Source organism: Trichogramma pretiosum, unplaced genomic scaffold, assembly GCF_000599845.2.
Source record: "Trichogramma pretiosum strain Unisexual culture from Peru unplaced genomic scaffold, Tpre_2.0 scaffold70, whole genome shotgun sequence".
NCBI lineage: Eukaryota > Metazoa > Arthropoda > Insecta > Hymenoptera > Trichogrammatidae > Trichogramma > Trichogramma pretiosum.
In genome coordinates, this window is record NW_019641132.1 from 260792 (window position 1) to 282699 (window position 21908).

At 34.2% G+C, this 21908-nt stretch overlaps 2 protein-coding genes across 10 annotated transcripts; one reads left to right on the top strand and one right to left on the bottom strand.

Moving 5' to 3' along the window:
• Window positions 1–909: 909 nt before the first annotated feature.
• Window positions 910–7251, bottom strand: LOC106658338 (diphthine--ammonia ligase). Of its 5 annotated transcripts, none has more exons than XM_014380239.2 (13): window positions 6790–7251; window positions 5644–5858; window positions 5118–5302; window positions 4769–4842; window positions 4517–4697; window positions 4215–4306; window positions 4057–4147; window positions 3807–3981; window positions 3555–3728; window positions 3171–3481; window positions 2103–2430; window positions 1661–1762; window positions 910–1565 (listed from the first exon to the last, which is right to left on the bottom strand). In XM_014380239.2, exons 2-13 carry the CDS (start codon window positions 5756–5758, stop codon window positions 1261–1263), a joined length of 2133 nt encoding a protein of 710 aa, XP_014235725.1. In that variant the 5' UTR covers window positions 5759–5858; window positions 6790–7251; the 3' UTR covers window positions 910–1260. The 5 variants fall into 5 exon arrangements, with proteins under 5 accessions (XP_014235725.1, XP_014235727.1, XP_014235724.1 ...); XM_014380241.2 differs by having other exon boundaries at window positions 3555–3722; window positions 6683–7251; XM_014380238.2 differs by having other exon boundaries at window positions 6683–7251.
• Window positions 7252–8574: 1323 nt separating this feature from the next.
• Window positions 8575–21705, top strand: LOC106658462 (REST corepressor 1). 5 transcript variants are annotated; one of them, XM_014380457.2, is made up of 10 exons: window positions 8575–9049; window positions 14352–14913; window positions 15150–15218; window positions 15311–15451; window positions 15528–15742; window positions 15818–16006; window positions 18389–18477; window positions 18698–18872; window positions 19032–19556; window positions 19644–21705. In XM_014380457.2, exons 2-10 carry the CDS (start codon window positions 14805–14807, stop codon window positions 19953–19955), a joined length of 1824 nt encoding a protein of 607 aa, XP_014235943.1. In that variant the 5' UTR covers window positions 8575–9049; window positions 14352–14804; the 3' UTR covers window positions 19956–21705. The 5 variants fall into 5 exon arrangements, with proteins under 5 accessions (XP_014235943.1, XP_014235946.1, XP_014235945.1 ...); XM_014380460.2 differs by having other exon boundaries at window positions 15377–15451; XM_014380459.2 differs by having other exon boundaries at window positions 15156–15218.
• The last annotated feature ends 203 nt before the right edge of the window (window positions 21706–21908 follow it).

The following is a 21908-nucleotide window of genomic DNA, read 5'->3' on the forward strand; positions in this document are numbered from 1 at the left end:
TTTCATGCTGAAAACCTTTCTAAATACCCTTGTGCCGTTTATTCTTTACCTGCTCGTAGAGTATTATTGTTATTGAAACAATTTCATCAAACTTTTCAAGAATTATATTCCAATGGAAAAAGTCTTTTTACTTATTGAATTGAAATTTTAGTAACAGTTAAATTTTTCCTCCGAAGATCATTTCATTATTTTGTAAAGGTGTTTATACTTTGATAATTTTCATTTTCATTATTGAAATATACGTATAAAATATTTTTATGTACCTATTAGATTATAAACTGTTTGATAATACGTTATTGATTGATGATAAATATAAGTTTAAAAGTAATTTTGGTTCTTAATGAAGTTCAATAATTTACCTTAAAAATGAACACTTTAATCTCATTCATAGCATAAATGACAATGTATATAAAAAGCAATATGAATTGCGAAATTGAGCACTTATGAATGAATGTAGATTTGTTTTCTATTAGCAGCCAAGTTGTGTAATCCTGTTATACAAATTTATACACAAAAAAGTCGTATTGTTCGGAGTGCTGGGACGGCCTCTTTAGGATTGCACTCGACCCGTTGACTAGCGAAAATGTAAGAAGTATCTAAATACATTGTCAAAAAGTATCGAGTGTATGAGTTACCGATGAAGTGTACAGATAGTCTATTTATGTACATTGTCCATGCGATACGTTTCAGCAGTTAATATGTGTCTCTTTTTCTCTTTTTTACTTTTCAAAGTATAAGAAGTTTTTTTGCAGTGATGATATCGTTATAATTGAAAAATTCTAAATAAATCCAATAATTACTGAAAAAATATCAAAATAATTTAAAATAAGAAAATTAAAAATAATGACAAAAAATGTTCAATGTCAAATGCAGCAACAATATTTAAAATTTAAAATCATCAATCAAACATTCAGTTTTCTAATCATCCATCATTTTATTGGGTTGTATACTACAAATAAAGAACTTATCTCAACAACGAGTTTTATCAACTTTTGAGAAATATGAGCTCAATAAAATATACATGAAATAAGAATAAAAACTCAAAACAAACGGACAAGTTCATTAAAACTTATCACAATAGACTTTTTAACATTGTGCTCATACATATGTAAGACATTACATCTGTTCATGGCTCATTCAAATTTTCACTTTATGCAATAACTGATAGTATATCAATAAGCATACGAAAAAGAGAGAAAGAGTACAAGTCATCCGTACATATATGCAATATATAAACGTTCAAAAAATCAAGTATTCCCATTATTCGTGCCTGATGCCGCACACAGACAGAAAAGTACTGAAGTTGTGCAAATGCCGCGTTGGTATAATAGTCGTGACAAGATTGCGATCAGCAAAGTGGTTTAGGGCCTGCTGTATAAAGCTAGGTCCTGGCAGGCTACCAAGTTTATAAAATATACGCAAATTGCACGAGGGATTTTCCACCTGTGAGCCTTTAGTTAATTTGCACAGCAGGTACTCGAACGCCTCGATCAATTCTGGCAGCGTAAAGTCCGACGATGAGACTGTCGTTTCTGTGGTCAAGTTCCCGGTTGAATTGGACGAACCTGTTGAAAAAAATGAATAAAAATGAAATCATACGTATGAGCAAGTTTCTATTGTTTCTTGGATCGTCGTAGTTTGGCTGCCGCCAACAACTCACCAGTCGATAGGTAACACACGATGGCTGAAACGTTATTCTCGTAGTTCCACCTCCTTCTAATGGCCACTTTGAAGCTGCCAACGCACTTGCCGGTCTCTTCGTCTGTATTCGCAAAACAAAATGCACACATTGTCATAGATGTTTAAAATACATATATAGTAGATCCTAAATATAACTTAATGTTGTGTAGAATTCTCTTAAGAATCAGACGAAAATAAAGCCATCACCGAATGGTTAAGTGGAAATAAGGAAACAAATAATATAGTACAATAGCTCATTGACGTATGCATCAACAGTGGATAAATATGTGTGTGCAACATATACTCGAGTCTAATAAAAGCCACGACTTGTACTTTTCTCTCTTACTAGTTCCCTCGAATTTTGAACATTAGCGTGACACCCGCGACGCTAATAATAGTCATTAGAAATAACAACAACTCACATTCAAATCTATTGTTGTCACGATGAGCCCAAACGCACCATTCGACCTGTGCACCACGTGGAAGACCTGTAACCACCACATAATCGACTATGGCATTGTTAGTGCGCTTTTCCCATTCTTTTCGCGCGGCAGGTATCGAGTTGGGATGAGTGAGAAAGCAAATGCCCTGCACAATATGTCTCAATTCGGTGTTTGAGTCCATGGCCTTGACGATGCGGTTGATGTGTCTCAACGTCAGCCGACACTGGCGCTTGATATTTGACTCGAGAATCGACATATTTCCTGGGATCAATGGAATTTGTCCAGCGACACTGATTATATCGCCTACCTATGCAAAGTTTAAAGAAGTTCGAAAAGAATAAAAAAATCATTCTTCATCTTGATAAAAATAAATTAGAAAAACTGACTTGGCAGAAATGTGCGCTAGTATATACTTTCGAATTATAACATACGCGCGCACAAAAAATCGATTGATTTATCTATTCTTATGACATGTGAAATTAACCGCACAAAATCTTGGTTGTTCAACAATAAACTCATAACATGTATTGCATACAACAAAATGCCAATCAATGAATGACGGAAATAAAATAGAACATAGATATTAATGTAATTACAATTGACCAAAATTTAAATTGCATGCCCGCAAAACCAACTTTAAAGTAAAATAAACGATAATTTTTTATAAAGAATTTGAAGAAGATAGTGCTATAATTATATTATTCTATTCTCATGCATAATGATCATGTAATTCTTTTTTCTTTTGTTACTCGATACTATTTTTGAATTTTTCTTTTAAGCAAAAATAAAAGTTATTTTTATTTAACATAATCTTAGATTTTTAAACTAGTTTCATTACTTGAAATTATCTACGAAAATTTGAAATACTATTATATGCTCACTATATCAAAATTGAACAAATTATAACCGAGAGTTTATATTGAGACATTCAAAAGAGATAGAGACTGATAGAGATGACGTTGAACATCTTAAATTTCATTTATCAGTGTATTTTATCAAAAATAGTGAGGAAAAGCGAGAATTCGTGTAAGCGAATTATTTACTTACTCGAACTGCTTGCGAATAAGGTCCGATATTGGCAGGTGCCCAATTGCTTATGCTTTGAACGTGCATCGTGTGTCTCTTATGCGTTTTCTTATCGCTCTTTTCGTCTTCTTCTTCGATTTTTTTATAAGCTAATGCATCCAAAACAATGTGAAAATTATTGGGAATTTCTGTACACACCCTCACCGGAGGATTGACTTTTGCCAATTTTGACACGTAAATTTCGTTAATATCTGCGTAAGTAGATAAATCTTTCAAAAACATTGTCACAGCAACAATATCAGATATATCAAGATTTTCTCTTTTGACTAGATCTGGAAAATGAAAGATAAAGTAAATCAACTTTCAATAACAGTTTTATCAAAAAAAAACGAAATAACATTTTACCTATTAATTTGTCTAATGCTTCGGCCATAGCAAGCTTTGGTTCTGAATTTCTCCCAACAATACTACCAAACCAGTACCAGCCAGTTTGGTTCCTACTGACACATGGATTTTCTGGGTATTCTTCAGTTTCGAACGTTTCATCTTGTAGGCTTGGAGGGTTTAGTTGGCCTGTAACTTATTATCATTTGATAAAGTTACAATTAGAGATGAAATGAGTAATTTCAAAATGCTCTAGTATACACTTATTATTACCAGTATTTGTCGCTTGTGGGTCGTTGTTATCTTTCTCCTGCTCCTCATTTTCTTCATCAGATAAGTTGCAGCCATCTTGCAATTCTGGTCCAACTATTTCAGAAATATAATCGAGTGGAGTTTTTACCATTATATTTTTCAGTCTTTCTTGAAGTGATAATTTCTCTAAACCATTCTGAAATCAATGATTTTTGTAAGAAATACTTTACTTATTAATCAACAAAAAGTTGTTTTTCAAAATTTTTCTTACATTTTTATTTTCAAGATGTATTTTTTTAAAATTCAGGTACCCAACTGGTGCAATTTCATCATTAGAATGCACCACACTTTCATATTCATCTCTAGAATATTTATAATTTGATTAATTTTTTACAATTTTTTTATAAAACTTGAAATGCTAATACTTACACAACTATGCTTTTGATGTATAAAGGACAATCTAAGGTAAATGTTTCATATTCACCTCCTTCGCCACAAACATTTAGTCCATATTTTTCTTTCTGCAAAAAAACATAATACTGAGTATATTTTTGTCTTTCATTCATATTCAGAATTTATATTATATGTTGTTTCAAAATTCAGAACAATTTGAAAACCACTTACTAAATTGAATTTAATGGATAGGGATGATAAAAACTTTAGAAGGAAATTTGGAAACCATCCAAATTTAATTTAACTCAAAAAATGTATTCATTCAGATATTTACTCACCATTTTGGTGAGATGTGGCTGCATCTCGGAGATGGATTTACCCAAATGCCTTGGTTCCAAACCTAATGAAGCAACTTTAATAATAACTGCATTTACAGAACATTCAATCATTTCTTTTAAGAGTTGTTCCTGATCTCTCCTCCATAGGTAAGAAAGTGAAACCAATCCTAATCTACTGCAACTGTAAAAAATATTAATTTGTAAGTTTTTCAAGCTAGTTTAGTTTGAGATTACTGTTCATCATATGCTTACACATTTTCAACTCTTATTCGTTGATAATCACTAAAGATAGCACCAGAGGCAACAGCTTCAATATTTTCTTTGTCCTAAATATTATAAAGATCGGAATTAATTTTAATTAATTTTGTATTTTATTTAGCAGAGTATTTTAATTAATTTTTAAAATTTGCACCGCAAATGTGATAAATAAACCTATTTTTTGAGACTTTTACAGAATAATTTTCTTAACAGAGCAGAGACAACATCTTTAATAACATCAAAACAAAGAGGGCCATCAAGGTCTCAAAAAATAAGTTCAAAATTTTCTTTTACAGCTTGTGCTTTATTACAAAGTAATTAGAGAAATGAACTACTCATATACCTTGACTTTTTTTAGTAGTCTATATAAATCTTCAACTTCATCTTCTTCAGTAGGTTGGTAGTTTTTTTCTTGCATCTTAGATTGGCCAGTTGTAGGCTCCCTGTAAAGAGGTAATCCTATTGCTTCTCCAATAAACTCTACTCCTTGGTGACCAACTGTTTGAAACATGTATGAATCCAGTTCATCTAAAATGAAAGGAATTGTATAGTTGTATAATTAGAAAAAAACATTTTTTTAATAAATTATTATTTTATTTTATACATATCAAAAATTTCAAATACTATAGCATAAAATAATATTGAACATTCTTTATCACAAGATGAACGATAATTTTTTTTTGGCGAGATAAGATTGGAATGCAATTCTTTAAAGATGTTTAAAGTATTTTGTTTCAACTTTCATTTATCATTTATTAATCGAAATGAAAATATTGGACTTTAACACATTAATTATAATCTCTAAACATACTAATATGACTTGTTTCAATATAAACATAATTATTGAGTGTAGCATGAAATTTAAATACCTTTTCCAATTGGATACAAATTTGCCAGGGCCACAATTTCGTGCCCAGCAGCAAGGCACTGCATCATGTTGAAGCAAGAATCTTTGCCACCGCTTATTAATGCTACAGTCTTCATTTTGATATAAAGTTAGTCTGATGTTTCCAAATATAGTGTAATATAGATAAAAATATGATTCAGACAATTCAATCGTTGATATTTCTGCTCATATGGCCATCTGTCACAAATATATGTATATTAAGTACATTTACAAAATTAATTGACAGAAAAATAGTAAAATTAGAAAAAGAATAACTAGCAAGCAAGATGATGTTTTATTTATTAATAAGAATTCAGCTGTGATAAAGAAATGAATTTAATAAAAGGTATAGTTTTTTTTTTTCAAATGAAAATGTATAAATTGAAAGAAGTTTTTTTGATTGTTTTGAAAGGAATTGTTGCAGAAACGTGAAAAATATTTAATATTAGTATCACACCCTAAATCAGGTAAGTATTTTATTTGAGTTGATCAGCAGACAAAAAAGTGAAAAGGGAATAGGAGCTATTTGAAAAGGCCAAAAAATATGTATGGCTGCAATTACTTGATATAATCTGCCAACAGTACAATAATTTTTTTATTTCAAGTTTACTAAGTAAAATGAGAATGGTAAATAATCGAAAGAGCGATTAATCCGGAGGTATAAACACGTTAACTGTCAAATGTACAGGCAGGAGTGAACAAGCGAGCAAAACAGAATTCTGAATTCATATAGAGTGCAAACGATTAGTCGGGTCTGATAAGCTATCGAAGAAAAGGCAGCCGAAGCGAGAACCGAATGCGACTGGGGAGCAGATTCAATGAAACGGCAAAAAGTGAGAAAAATAAACGTCAAGGCATCGTACGTACAGACGACTAAGGTATCGACGAGGAGGTAGCTAGACAAGCAAATACGATGGGTAAGCGAGTAAAAGCATAGGTATATAGAGTCAGAGGCCAAAGAGCGTGGCGAGCGCTGCGTGCAATAGAGCAGGTCGTGGGTACGAGAAAGCGCACGTACTTACGTCGGAACACGGTAAAAAAAGCATAAGCAAAATAGGTTCTCGATGAGCATCCAACTGGCTCAGTCGGCGTTGACTTTTTCTGGCCGATGCCTGCGGGAAAAACTCACGTTGTCCAGAGTGAATCGCATGTCCAGTCACTGTGTCAGTGTATAACGACGATACAAGGGCCAGATGTCACACTGACGATGCACGCGCTGATCTGGCAGACACTCGTGTGTAGCGCACGCACGGCCAATCGAACGACAAGAGCGATGTGTTATAACGGGTTACGGGATCGAATTAGGGAAAGTGGCGGCGGAGGCCGGTGAGGGCGAGTGAAGCTTCCCCGTCGCTTATCCGACTCTCTCTCTGTTATCGGGATTCGGGTCTGCCCCCGTCGTCGCTCGTCGGTGGCGGTGTCAATGGGCACAGCAGGAGTGCTGCAGGCGACGTAGATGACGACCCGAGTGCCGCAACTTCACCACTGCGCCGCTCGGTTATCCAAGCGCGAGGGCCAGCCTTGCTTTGCGCATATTATACTTAGGATATATACATATATCATTTTTTTACTTTTTTCTTTTATCTATACATGTATATACGAATGTATATATAGAGAGAGTTAAGATACGAGCGCATTTGCCAACATACAAGAAAGTGACACTGCACTGGTTTTCGTGCCAGCAGTCGTCAGCTCGGCCTGCCTGCGTAGATCAGTACAGAAATCTACTTATATCACGTCGTCGAATGTATAGCGCAACTATATAGCAAGTAGATGAGGCTGATTGCAGTGTCACAGTGTCATTATAGTCCAGTAAAAGTAGCCGGGAAAAGGCATGCTCCGATTTTATCAAGTACCCAACACTTCTTATATTTACGACCTGCCGTGATCCGAAAATGGAATTATTTGGGCCCGGCTTCGAGGTGAATGGGCAAATGAGGCATTTTTCGCTTGCATCAGCCACGACCAAAGCAACGTGCGGGACAAATAATTGCGCTATTATGTTACCTGTGAACAGTTACATACAATTATGTTACAATTATTATTTAAATATATGCAAGGGTAAAATTGTAAAGAATATCGAAAAAACTGAACAAATTCTGGTCGGCTACGATGAAGTCGAAATTGGAAAAAAAGCGATGTCGTCAATTAATACAGAATTATTTTTTTAACATCTAATAAACTAATGACACACCCTCCAACCTTTCCCGATATTTTGAAAAATTAGATATTGCGAGGCAATAAACTTTATTTTAACTTAAAAAGAACATTCACTCGTTTCAGATATGGGCTGTCGTTGACATTTTTAAGTAAATTACAATCAAAGGAATCATCACAACGAATCCAAAAATGCAAAAAATACAACATCTTTTGAAAAAGTTGAATTTTTTTGAAAATTTCAGTTTAATTAAACTGAGAATATAAATCGATCAGAAATACAAGTTATTGGTGGAAATTAGTTGTAGATTTTGACATGCAATTTCCTCAATCAGTATAAGACGACACCTTATCGTCAAAATTGATTGATATGATATTCCATTCCAGACAAATATAATTAGGTGTAAGAATCAGTGTGAACGCCTGCACTATGTTTACTCAGAAGGCAATCGAAATCTACTCAATTACTGAGTTTTATCAAGTCGTAGCATTGCTACCGCGCTGCTACCTATATCCCAAGTATACGAATTCATATACTTGGGCGCTCCAGTTTTTATTCTCCATGCTGCGATGTGCAATTCATTAAAACTTGAAATATATATATATTGTCCGTATACTGCTACTACTACACGTGCTCGTGCCGCCCCCTTCGTTCGACGGAGTCGGCAAGATGAGTTTCTGTCTTTATTGGCACGAATCGAAAAGTCTGTCATGAGCGCCCCCACGGTCTAGAGTTGCGAATCGCAGAGATCCCGATTGTCGAGTCCCGAGTCCCGAGCTGCTTGCAACTTGCCGCAGTCTATGTAACTGTAAGGTGCTCCGTGTTTTACGCACGCCGCCGTGCTTCCTTTGACGATAAAAAGCGAGGGATATTTGCGAGTCCGTACATCGGGTGTGCATCTCGCGAGAAAGTCCCTTCGTTCGACGCTCCGACTCTCGATTAGCTTTATATTTCGCTGAACATCGCACTCGTCGTACGGAAACCTCGGTGTAGCGCATTATCTTTTGCCACGGTCACGTTGAAAATTTCACGCGTTGCGCTGCTTGATTCGCGAATACGGACTCGTAACTTGTGTATTTCTCATTTTCCAACCCGAGCACGATTAGCTAGAAGCAAAGCTCGAAAGAATCCGCGAACTTGGATAATTTCGCTCGCTTGTTGACGAGGAGACGGCGTTACCTAGGAATTTGACCAATTCGAGACTTGGCTCGCAGCAGAGAGCCACGCACAGGTTCGTATAGCCATCATTTTTATACATTAATTATTATATGCATATAATTAACATACATCACATTTATATGTACTTCGCAACAGTCTTTTTTGATAAACCACATGCAGCAGCCCATAACACCTAGCGATAAATACATTTTTCATTGTTGTTAACAATTTAAGTTGACTCGTCTGTGAATGTTTCACAGACTCAACATCACTTTCGTGGTCTTCTTTCAGCAAAAGCTACGACCGGACGAAATTTGATCATCGTCCTGTTTTCCACATGTATAAAAAGAAAATTTGAACTTGCAGCTATTATTCTCAAACTTGTTTTTCATTTGCGTTTATCAGAGAAACGTCAACTTTTTTCGTCGCATCAGCTCTATGTGAGAAAAGATACACATTGGAACAATTTGTTGACGTCGATATGAGCAATAATGTCGTTACTCGCTGCTCAATATCTTTACTTCGATACGATGCTTGTTTTCGGCGGCTTCACCCATATACCATACTATAGACCACTTAATAACCTAAAATCGATCTGAAATTCATTTTTTTAACTCGAATACTTGGACTTACGATGTCCACCCACAATGCCTTGGTAATTTTTAGTACTAATTATACATTGACATTGTTTAAATGATTAAATTTTTTCAGACTTGCATTTTTCGTTAAAAACTTTTGGATAATTTCTGAAATTAAAAAAAAAATTTCTTAAATTTTCTCAAAATTTTCTCAATTTTAATTCGTACGTTTCGAAATGTAAGTTTTATCGAGATCAGCATGATGAATAGTAAATGCGACAATTAAAAAGTTGTAAAAAAAAAAGAAAGTAAGTCGGTGGTGTAAAAAAATGTATTCAAGCTCGCATTGTTTTATTTCCATAACAATAAAGTATATAATTCGTGGGGGTAGGGAGCTTTCGGGTCGGAAATTTCTTAGCTCGGCAGTACGTGGCTTTATTTTCATTATTGCTCGAACGGTTGAACATAAATTTTGGTCGCGCTAACTTATGTATATGGGAGTTGTGGCAGAGGTAGATACGAGCCATGGGCCCAACATCGAGGCGAGCTTAGCTATTGCACTAGCAGGTAAGGCATTGGGTAGGATGAAAAAATTATCCATCCGTTTGGTGGCGCCATCGGCACGAGCCGTGGTCGTCGTCGTCGGCAATGCCTCGAATCTACGAGTAATCGTTTCTCGCGATATCTTCGTAATGAGCTACCTAGCCGAAAAAGTGTCTCGAGCTGCGCGACTGCTGTTACGTGCTCGACAGCAGCAGCGGCCTATAGCATGCCGATGTAGTAAGGCGAGAAGAGAGGCGCGTCCCGCATCCAACGCAGAGTTTCCCTCTTGTTGCTCGCATCGTCTCGCGCTGCGTGGACGCTCGAGCGAATCGAAAGCTTGGCAATAGCAGCATTCGCAGTGGCAGCAGCGATACGCAAGCTGCCCTCGGCTCTGCGAACCAACAGATTTCCTTGCTCGCAATCAGACGTGAATTTTTGCGCGTTTATGCTTGCGGTATCTGCATCGACTCGGCCCCTTTTTTTACTCACGCGCCGCCAACATTATTCAGATATGTTCGAAACCGATTTTAGAAAGTTTTGCAATCAACTTTTCGTAATCGTACTCGAGTATTAATATACACCTAAGTCGTTCTCTCTCTCTCTCTCTCTCTTTCTCTCTCTCTCTCCCCCTCGCATTCTTACCTCGATCAACGTTCGCTACTCTTTTCTGCCCTTTCCTACCCTTTGCGAACGATTCGATGGCCAATTTTACAATAGCATCGCGTCAATAACAAATGAATCAAAGCCTCGTAACTGTTTGTTGATATTTTGACTTGTTCAATTTCTCGAGACTTGCTAATCGTTATTGAACAATCTAAAGCAAGATCATCGAAATATACCCCGAAAGTACAATAATTATATGTTCATGCCTTATTAAACGATTGCTTACGAATGGAAATATCAAAGCAATTTGGATTAACCGAACGCACATAGCCACCTACTTTTTTCCGTTACATACGGCCATTTTATCAGATCACGTGACCTATTCGCTGTATTCGTAGTCTACATATGCGTCAACGAGAAGAAAATGAAATTCCCAAAGATTCGTCGTACATGTGAAAATGGCTAGTAGTTCTTACGATATTCCAACAGAATATTTCTAACTGGCAAAAATACATGTTAATTTGCAAATTAAAAAAAAAGCCTGTCTTTCCTTTAAGGAAATGATTATTATCTTTCTTTCAGTTTACCATGCACTAAAGTATATTATTAGTTATCTTTTAAATGTATATTTATTTTTTGTTACCAAACTACGGTCATTTACTAATATGAAGATTTGATCCCTTGTAACTCGAATAAAAAGGAAAAAGAGATCGCTCAACGCTCGAAGATTGTCATCCAACTACTTGTAAACTAAGACTAAAGTAGGAAAAAATAACGGCTTATTTTTGAATTCACGATTTTCTCTTGCAAAATAGGATGATTTCTGTTTTGTTAAAATAAATCTTAAAACGTTTTCTGATCAAAGTACACGCAAGCGAGTTTTCGTAACTTTTCTCACTGAAAAGATATTTTTGAATTTTTATCCAGCAGACGCCCTTGGAGCTTATTAGAGAGGCTCGGTTTGGATACTGATCCTTCTCGTGGCCATCCCCGGCCAGATGGCTCTTGAGCTTAAAGTGGCACAGTATTGCATTCTCTACTGCAGCTTGCTAAGCACGACGTATTTTTTTATTATATTATTAAAACGTTAATCGATCTGGTTCACGCCTAATATACCGATTTATCATTAGGTTTTCTTCAACTTAATAAGCGAATAATCACTGTTACCACTGATATTTGATCTTTGAAACACAATAAGTAACGTATTTTTTAAATCAAATGAAATATTTGGCTTGCAAACTGTTTACACGTGTTTATTGCGTCGCTAATGCAAAAAATTTAATATCATCAAAAATCTGATACAATAATTAATCCTACGTAATAAATATCATTATTTTTGTTCTCAATGAAAATGAAAATAAAGCCACAGATAGGCCTGAAAATTAAAATTTCAGTTGAAAAGATATATTTACGTCTTGCGTTCGAGAATGCTCGTGTTAAAAAGAACGAAAAGGAAAAGGTGCGTTGAAGATAGGTGACGTCACGCGGCACGGTCGCGCGAAGCGATCGAGTCGAAAATCTCTGGACAGTGTCAAAAGGCGTCATACATCCCCCATGCTCATAGTTGCGAATGTTCGTATCAAAATGATTATTAATTCATTGTTCCTTCGACGATCAACTGGACGCAAAGATCGGTCCGATCGAGCGCTAAAAATAAAGTTCTCTTCAATGTTTCAAATTTTTAGGTTATAATTTTTAAACGGGCATGAGAGCTCGAGAGCTTTTGCTATACTTGAAATAACTGCTAATATTTGCGTTACGTAAACGGGGAGCAGTTATATAGTGGCTATTGCGAATTTCTTGCTACTTGCACGCAGAAAGCATATGTGCAAGGGATAATATCGCTGTTCGAGTTTTTCTTATTCCGAGTGGAGAACGATCCCTCATTTTCATAGAAACGTTAACCTGTTTCATTATCTCTTTTTTCTTTGATTAATTGAATTCGTACTGTAGAAATTGAACAATTTTTAATTCTCGGAATTGATAACTTTTCGAATGTTTAAGAATGTAAAAGAACGAGTATCAGCTATCATGTAGTACTGACCTTCACTACAATAGCTATAGTAAAATTAGTGACACCACTTCGAGATGTGGAAGATAAAACTATGACGCTTGTAGTAGTAATTTTCTATATTACAATACAAACAGCTCACATAGAAAGTCTAATCTACAAACTTAAATAAAACATTCAAATGAGTACTTTTCAATTCAACAAAGGAGTTATTTTTCATAAAGCCCTTCTATTCAGAGAATATCGTTCTCTCATTTCAATTTTTGAGAATACAAAGTTTCAGATCAAAATGATCGATTAAAAATGTTGTCGTTATATTAAATCGTTGAATCAGACCAAAGACTTTTATTTGTGTGCCTTAAAAAACGGTTGATACACATTCCTTTAGGCAAATAACTACATGCTGCAAAAAGTTTTCATTTACCTAAAATAGTAGAGCAGAAAAACAAAATTTGTGTTTTTTATTGTATGAATGAAGCACATTCGGTTAGTTAGTCTACGAAAACGTTTAAGATCATTCTGTTATGTTAATCACATAGATTTTGACCAGTACTCATATGAATTATTCGATTATTGCAAAACAGACATTTAAAATCGTAGTTTTTTATGGAAACATCATTGATAGTAAAAAATCCCAACATCGTTTACGTCACCTAAAAATCGTTTAATACCCAACTTCTCTTGCTTTTTAATAATGCAAATAAAATATGTCGTTTTTTGACAGTCACACATTCACTTTTTCCCCGAGCCTCATTTTTTCGGTCGCTATATAATCGTATTACCAAGTGGATACGCTATTATGACATAACCTATTCACGAATATAGGCGTGTTGTTACTTTTGCTTTTTTCGTATTAAACAATTTCAGAGACTAGACAATGATAATTCGATTGCTGGATTTTCACATACACAAATAAATCGTAAGCTTTTACGTTTTTATAACTTAAAGTAACAATTTATAATCAAACGATCGGCCTTCTTAAAACTTTTATGTGTTGAGGGTAGTTGATTTTTAAAGATTAAAGGCGAATCATTTTTAATTTACTTATTAAGATAATTATTTTTATCAGTAAACTTATTGTGATGACTTGATAAATGTATGTATTTATAAATATTTCGGGTGATTAAAGTTTAAAAGAATAAAAGTCAATTATTCTTAATTTTATTTTTAAGATAATTATTTTCACTCTCTGCAAAATGAATATTTGTGATTAGTTGATACATATAACAAGTTTGTTTCAAATGTCGGGTTAATTTGTTCTTAATCGAAATCAAACTAACAAATGTCTTATTCTTTTGGGAAGCGTTAGGAATAATATATGAATTTTGGCTCGGTTCGTTTAATCATTTTTGTAATAGCAAAATCCATTTTTTTTTTTTTTATAAATATCATCTCTTATTGTTTTATAGACAACAAAAATATATTATTTTTTCAATATATAATAATGCGCGAAATAATGCGTAAAACATAGAGAATCCTAGTATAAGTCATTGCTAAATTATTATTTTTTTATATGTTCATTAATGTATTTGTACATTTTTGTACGAATGTATCAATGTACAATAATGATCAGCTTTTTTAAATCACTTGAATAAAAAATTAAACAGAAATAAATTTAAATGTCCCGTCTGTTTATACAGCTAGCTAAATCAAGCGTGATTGGACGGCAGGACTGGTCGTTCGTGACGAAGTTACCCACACAAGCAAGGAGGAGCACACGCTACGTCCGACAGTGACCGTGTCAGCTTCATGCAGCACGCACACCAAGACAAATAGTAGCCTCCCGCTCGGCGAGCTAACCTCGTGATTCTCAGTCAGTTGCAAGCCATCAGTAGCAGCTCACACGTGCGTGTGTGTGAGACCATTTTTGTACCAAGTACAATTGGTCGTGTGTGCGCGCGCATCCCTGAACGGTATTCGCGGCACGAGGTGGGAGAGAAGCTAGATACGCTACGGATCAGCGGAGCTTTTTGACTCGAAGACTTGAGAATAATCAGCGCCCTGCATCCAGAGTCCGACACGGCAGGTAGTACAGTTGCAGCCGAGACTCGCGCCTCATTCAATCGACTGGCAGATTCGGTCAAACTTGAATCATGGTGCTTGCTGGTAACGAAGCCGCAATCCCGACTCGGAATGGTCGCCGCTCGGGTACCAACAGTCCCAAGTCACCACCAACGGCGGGTGCTAGCGATGAAGAAGAAAGTAAGTTTTTTGCATTTTCCTCTTCGTGTTCATTCTCCAATGCGCCTTGTTGCAGTCTCCAGTCTTATACATTGCATACCTTTCTTTGCAATTTCGCAACTTTGCTAAGCTTACATCGAGCGCGTGTTCTTTCCTTTCATCGATTAATTGCGCTTTTAATTTTAACCAAACATAGTTTCAAATATTTAAACAATTACAATTTTTTGCCCAATTGTTGAACGGTTACTCATTTACAGCTCCAGTAGCGCGAATTCGTGTTGGACGTGATTATCAAGCAGCTATCCCAGAAGTAGTCCCCGATACTGGTGAGTAAATTTACTTATTTCAATTTTTTTTTTCATACTTTTTTTTAATTCTTTTTTTTTGGAAAATTTTTATTAACTTTATGGCAATAAAGATGAAACTGAAACTGAAAATGTTTCTGTTGCTGAAAATTGTTCTGTTCCTGACAATGTTTCTGTAGAATCCAAAAATGAAGCAACGCAGGAAAAAGCTCTACTAGTTTGGTCCCCTGTTCATGATATTACTGATGCCAGACGTAAGAACATTTTTCCCATTCAAATTTTTGAATCTTCAATAATATTCTGTAAATTTATATTTTATTACATTCACAGTGGACAAATATGTTCATGTTGCTAAAACTCAATATGGGTACAATGGAGAACAGGCCTTAGGAATGCTGTTTTGGCATAAGCATAACTTAGATCGAGCTATTTTAGATTTATCAAACTTCACACCGTTCCCCGATGAGTGGACCAACGAAGATAAAATCTTGTTCGAACAAGCATTTTCGTTCCATGGTAAAAACTTTGCAAAAATTAGACAAATGGTAAGTTGGCACTCTAAACCTCTTTCTATCACTTGTTTTGAATTTTTGACTATAGAAAAACCAATTTTGTTGCAGCTTCCTGATAAACCTATCTCCAGTTTAGTGAAACACTATTACAGTTGGAAAAAGACCAGAGCAAAAACTTCCTTGATGGACAAACAAGCTAAACGTAGACGCAAGAAGTCATCAGATAATGAAGAAGACAGCAATAGTAACCATGGCTCGAGTGATGGCGATACAGAAGCCCTAGCAAAGGTGCCTAAGGTAAGTGAATTTGTCTATTAGCATTCAATATGCTATCTCCTTTAATTTATTCTAAATCCACGCTTGCACTGCACTTTTTCAATGATTTTATCAATAAGTAAATAATTTATATAAATTTCATACCATTGCACAAACATTCAGACAGCTACCATAATTAAATTTGTCAAGTGCAATGGACTTATTTTAAAATTCTTTCATTTAATCTATATAATATTTCAATAAGACCTAACCCATCAAAATGTATCCACACGGCCTAGGTGCACACAATCCATGTGTATTGCATAAGTTTGAATTAATTAAGATGTTACTTCCTTTTTTGCATTATATGAAACAAATAACAATCTAGAATTTGAAAAAAAATCATATTAATTTGCATATTATTTAAGGTTTTACTTTTTCAAAACAAATTGCATATTATTTAAGGTTTTAAATTTCAAGTTGAATGATAAATTCTTGCCTCGTACAAGTAGGGACCTTTAAATAAGTAATAAAGTAAAAATCTTACAGTTTGACATTTTTTTAAATTACTTGATGGTTTTGAAAGTAATCTTCTTTCATCTTAAATGAAATTTTGAAAAATCCGTTAATCAATTCTGTCATGTAGATTCCAGTTTTTTTATTCATTTCTTTCAGTACTTGGCTTTAATATTTTTCAATGTCATAGGTCAATCAGCATTAATCAAAATTTTTCATCTAAAAAAATGAACAGCTTATCTGTTTTTTATTTCCATAAAAATTAGTTTAAAAAATAGTTTATTATTTAAAAGCACATAAGCCAACACTTTGTAGAAAAACCCTTTCAATATCCTTGTAAAAATAGTTAAATCGAGTGATGAATGCTATTATATTATTTATTAATGCACTATTTTAAAATTTTCATTTAATGAATTAGCCAAATAGATCAGCATTATTTAATTACATCGTTGTATTTGGGTCATATAAAATAGTTGATTTTTCAAAAAATGAAATTGAAATAAAGTATGTACTCTTGAAGAGTACATTGAAAAAGGAAAATCCTGAAAATTTCAGCCCTTTAGGTCCATCCCTCTTGGATCTTTTTAGAGTTCAAAGTTGAATTTTTATTTTTCAAATGGTTTTCTGCTTTTTTGGGGTACATATCGGAAAATGGTTTAAATATGATTTTTGATGTAAAATTTGATGAAAAATTCAGATTTGTTGTCAAAAATCATATTCATAAATTTAAAATCCATTTAAAATGTAATAAAGTGTAAATGTCAAAAAATAAATGTGTTCATCTACAGCAATTAGGCCAATATTGTAATATGTTTATTGATATATCAAAATACAACTTCTGATCAATTTTTTTCATCGGTTGAAAATCAGAGATAATTCTCCAGCTTTCAAAGGACCGAAAAGCATGGTTTTGCTCTAATTTTACATTATTTTTGGTCTTTTGACAGCTGAAGAATTATCTCTGATTTTCAACCGATGAAAAAAATTGATCAGAAGTTGTATTTTGATATATCAATAAACATATTACAATATTGGCCTAATTGCTGTAGATGAACACATTTATTTTTTGACATTTACACTTTATTACATTTTAATAGTTATTTATGTAACAAGTGCCCAAAAGGCGTTTTTGGGCACGAGTGTGCGGAAAAAGACACGAGTGCCGGCTATGCCGGCACGAGTGGGTGTTTTTTCCGCACACTGTGCGCAAAAAGCTGGGCACGTGTTGCATACAAAATTTTATGCAATAGTAGGCGAAAAATACGTTCATTGAAATGAGGCGTTTTACCGCACACCCGTGTCCAAAATGGGGCATTTTACCGCACACAAGTGTCCAAAAACGCTTTTTGCGCACTAAAAAATGTGCGAAAAAAGACATTTTTCGTCATACTATTGCATAAATGGATTTTAAATTTATGAATATGATTTTTGACAACAAATCTGAATTTTTCATCAAATTTTACATCAAAAATCATATTTAAACCATTTTCCGATATGTACCCCAAAAAAGCAGAAAACAATTTGAAAAATAAAAATTCAACTTTGAACTCTAATAAGATCCAAGAGGGATGAACCTAAAGGACTGAAATTTTCAGGATTTTCCTTTTTCAATGTACTCTTCAAGAGTACATACTTGGTTTCAATTTCATTCTTTGAACTATCAACTCTTTTATGATATGATCCATTTAAACGATTTAATGACTATTAAAATAATATTAAATTTCCAAAAGTATTTTTAAGACAGTTATGCAAATATAAACCTTTTACGTTGTAAATAAAAAAAGACTCTCAAACGTCTGTAACGCGCGTAAAATGTTTGACCCTACAACACAACCCTCATACTTCCTGACAATAAGTAGAAGAATCTAAGTCAGACAAGTGTAAAAAAGGGCATGTTATATGTTGTAGGATTCTTGCAGCAACTGCGGTGTTGCTTGTCATAAAGTTCGTTCTACGCCTAAAGGACACGCGTGTCATAGCTGCTATCAGCATTGGAGGTCAGTGCATAACAAAGCAAAAGCATACGGCTCGATTCACTAGAATTTTTTAATGCTTTTTGAATCATTCTGCTTCTTTGACACGCTCGTACGAATTTCCATTCTTATTCAGTAAGATATGAAAAAAAAAAATTTTTGTGATTCGAGTTGATGAAAAAACTAGAAAAAAATTATTAAAATATTCTTTTCAACTGAACAAATATCACTTGTATAACTGTAGACGCACGGGAGTGGTGAGACCATTGAGCTCGATGCCTGGTCGAATGAACAAGCGAAAACTTCCCCGAGGTATCTTAGTGAATCACGACGATCTGGCAGCTTTGGCCGGCCAACCTAATCAAGTTGCCGACGCATGTCAGTCGATTGATGTTGAAATCGTTAGTCTCAAACGACAAGTATGTTATATTTCAAAAAACAACGTTATTCTTAAATTTTGTCACATATCGTGTGGATACATTTGTTCTAAATCGACATTTAACTACTATAAGATCACTCAGTACTCCTGTTCTCTATAAATTAAATGATGATACTAATTAAAATTTTTTTTTATGAAGATTCAAATGAACAAACAGCAGATAGGTGCAGTAAAACGAAAGCTCTCACCAGCTGCTCTCGCAGCAATGCGACCCAGTGAGACCAAATCAAGAATTACTTCTCGTTGGTCTAATGACGAGCTTTTACTGGCCGTTCAAGGTGTTCGGAAGTACGGGAAGGATGCAGTGGCCATCGCTGAAACTATTGGAACCAAAAATGAATCACACCTAAAGTCATTTTTCGTCAACTATCGTAGACGTTTCAATCTAGATGCAGTTCTAGCCGAGTACGAAGCTGATCAAAAAGCAGAGGCTGCCGCCGCTGCTGTAGGTGATATTGCTTCTGGGGCTGCTGATAATGCCGTGGCCAATGCTTCTGAAACATCGGTTACGGCACTAAATTCATCCTCCGTTAAGATAGACGTACCCGAAGTTAAACCAGAAACTGATGAAAAAGTTGAAAATGACTTAAAACTCGATGAAACGCTAAAAGCTGAAACAACTAACTCAGCCTCCGTGGAAATTCAGTATGAAGTAAAAAATGAAGTATGTATTAGGCCCGAAAATTGAAAATAATAATTAGTTATAATATTTTTCTGTTTACAATTCGCTCATTTATTTTTGTACTTTCAGATGGAAGTAAATAAACCAGCTCAGTTTAAAAAATCCACTCCAAAGCTTATGGACTCGAAACAAGCAAAAAGAAAAACTTCCCCTAGTGCCAATACTGGTGCTAAACCACTAGAAAGAAAAAATAAAGTAATCCGAAAAACTCCGAGCCCAACTCCAGCAAAAAAGCGACTTTTGCCTGCAATGACTGAAGAGGTTGAAAATAATTTGAAAAAAGTGAAATCAGCCTCAGTTGAAAAAGAGGTTATAGTGTTATCACCCTCGAAACCAGAAGAGTCACCTGAAACTACACAAGCTTCACCGGCTTCCCAATAACGTGCATCTTTTTAAAATGCACCTAGTAAATTCGAATAATATTGTTAATATATTATTCAATAATTCTAAGTAAATGTATAAATAGGAAATATGATGAGAATTGCGATGGATGCCTCAGGAAATGCGTATAGTAGCACAATTTTTGAGTTTTCAATATTATACTGAACAAACGTCTCATCTTTTATAGACAAAAATATCATTCGATCATTCAATGTATTTTTTTTTTTCGTAGCTCTCTAAAGGTGTTATTCATTTTTCCAAAACTTGACTAGTAGACTTCAAAGCACGGTCAAGAAAAAAATCGTTAATCAAATAAAAAAGTATGATTTTTATAGGAGCGATTTTCTATTTTTCTCAAAGTATCAACGTCGCAAGTAGTAGTTTCCGAAAAACTAATAAATAGAACAATATTTCAGCGACGTATAGATATTGATAAGGAAAACAAAGCATACTTCTAATAGTAACAAAATAATGGAATGCTTCATTTAATTTCCAATTTGCATTTTTTTCATGTTCAAATAATAAGTTGAAACTCCCTCCTGTGGCATCTATCGAGAAATCTAGAAAATATTCGACGTATTTTATAAAGCATAGTTACACGAAAAATGATGCTTACTGCATTTCCGTAATTTAAGCATCGCGTTGTTTAAGTAGCCGCTTATACATTGACCAGTGTACACATGCGGAACTCAAAGTTACAATATTTAACTTCCGACCGATTTTTACAATTTATTTTCATTCACTTTTTTATCATATATACGTATACGAGCAATCAGATGTGAAAGTCGTTGAATAAAGGTTAATAGCTTTAGTAAAAATCTCTGCTGTGCGGTTTCAACGCATAAAAAAATTGAGATTAATTAGTGTAAATTCAGAAGCTAGGGTAAATACGATTTTTCTACGAGAATGCGTGACGATAATGAAATGAGTTATTTTCTTACTACCCTGTTGTAAATATGAATAGGTTTTAAAAATCGTCGTTTTCCTAGAATGAGGTTGTGTTTTGCGAATGATTGATATTAGATCGCCGATTTTTTTTTATATGATGTTCAAGAGATTACCAAATTTTTTCAATGCAAAAATTGTGCGAATTTTTTTAACCATTTGATGTACATTGTGTACGTTTGTTTATTAGTGTAGATGTCTCCTAGCACTATCGATTAAGTGTTTTGTAAATTTATTGTTTACTGGAATATGAAGAGCAATTTAAAAAATTTTGCATTTCGTGTGAACAATAATGCAGAAGTTGTAGGATTGATCTAGAGAAGTAACAATATCTAGAGAAATTATGGTCTGAAAAAACATGTACAATTGAAATTACGTGATAATTTTGAATATAATTAACACATCCGTACTCAGCCACACTTTGATGAGCGGTCAATTCACTTGCAAGATACTTAAATATAATCTTGCATAGCACTGCATATTCTTAATCTTTATAAATATAATTGTAAGATTCGAATGGCTACTGGAAACCTGATTTTTTAATAGGCTGAGTACAGCTGTGTTTTGCTTTACAATGCTTGCATTGTATTGATTTTATGAAACACTTGAAACTTTAGTTATTCATTGTTGAGTATTGTAGCTGAATTTCCAAACGTCATACGTGATTGTTCATACATCTGTATCTACGGATACTGCAATACTATAGAATGTAAAAAAAAATATTTCCACAAAAATAAGATATCAAAAAGAGTGTTACATTGGTTCTGAGAGTATTGATGAATTTCTTGCTATTATTAATTGCTTGCAAGTATTTATGTAAGGTTTGATTTACTTGAAAATAGTTGTGAATAAGCACTCGTGAAAAAAATAAAAAATTTAAAAAAACGTAAAAAAACAAAATTGTGTGAATTAAGATTGTACTAAGTTGTAAATAAAGTCACTGAAACCAATAATGTTTTCGTTTTTAATCAAATTTATTATTTTACGTTTCGTATGTATCAATTATAA

Bases quoted from the DNA above. Each gene is read 5' to 3' on its own strand.
- LOC106658338 (XM_014380239.2), bottom strand. From the start codon at position 5,758: ATGAAGACTGTAGCATTAATAAGCGGTGGCAAAGATTCTTGCTTCAAC. The intron at 4,307-4,516 runs GTGAGTAAATAT...GTTTTTTTGCAG, and splicing joins AGCCACATCTCACCAAAATG to AAAGAAAAATATGGACTAAA. The intron at 3,729-3,806 runs GTAATAATAAGT...AATGATAATAAG, and splicing joins CCCACAAGCGACAAATACTG to TTACAGGCCAACTAAACCCT.
- LOC106658462 (XM_014380457.2), top strand. From the start codon at position 14,805: ATGGTGCTTGCTGGTAACGAAGCCGCAATCCCGACTCGGAATGGTCGC. The intron at 18,478-18,697 runs GTCAGTGCATAA...GTATAACTGTAG, and splicing joins AGCTGCTATCAGCATTGGAG to ACGCACGGGAGTGGTGAGAC. The intron at 18,873-19,031 runs GTATGTTATATT...TTTTTTATGAAG, and splicing joins TCGTTAGTCTCAAACGACAA to ATTCAAATGAACAAACAGCA.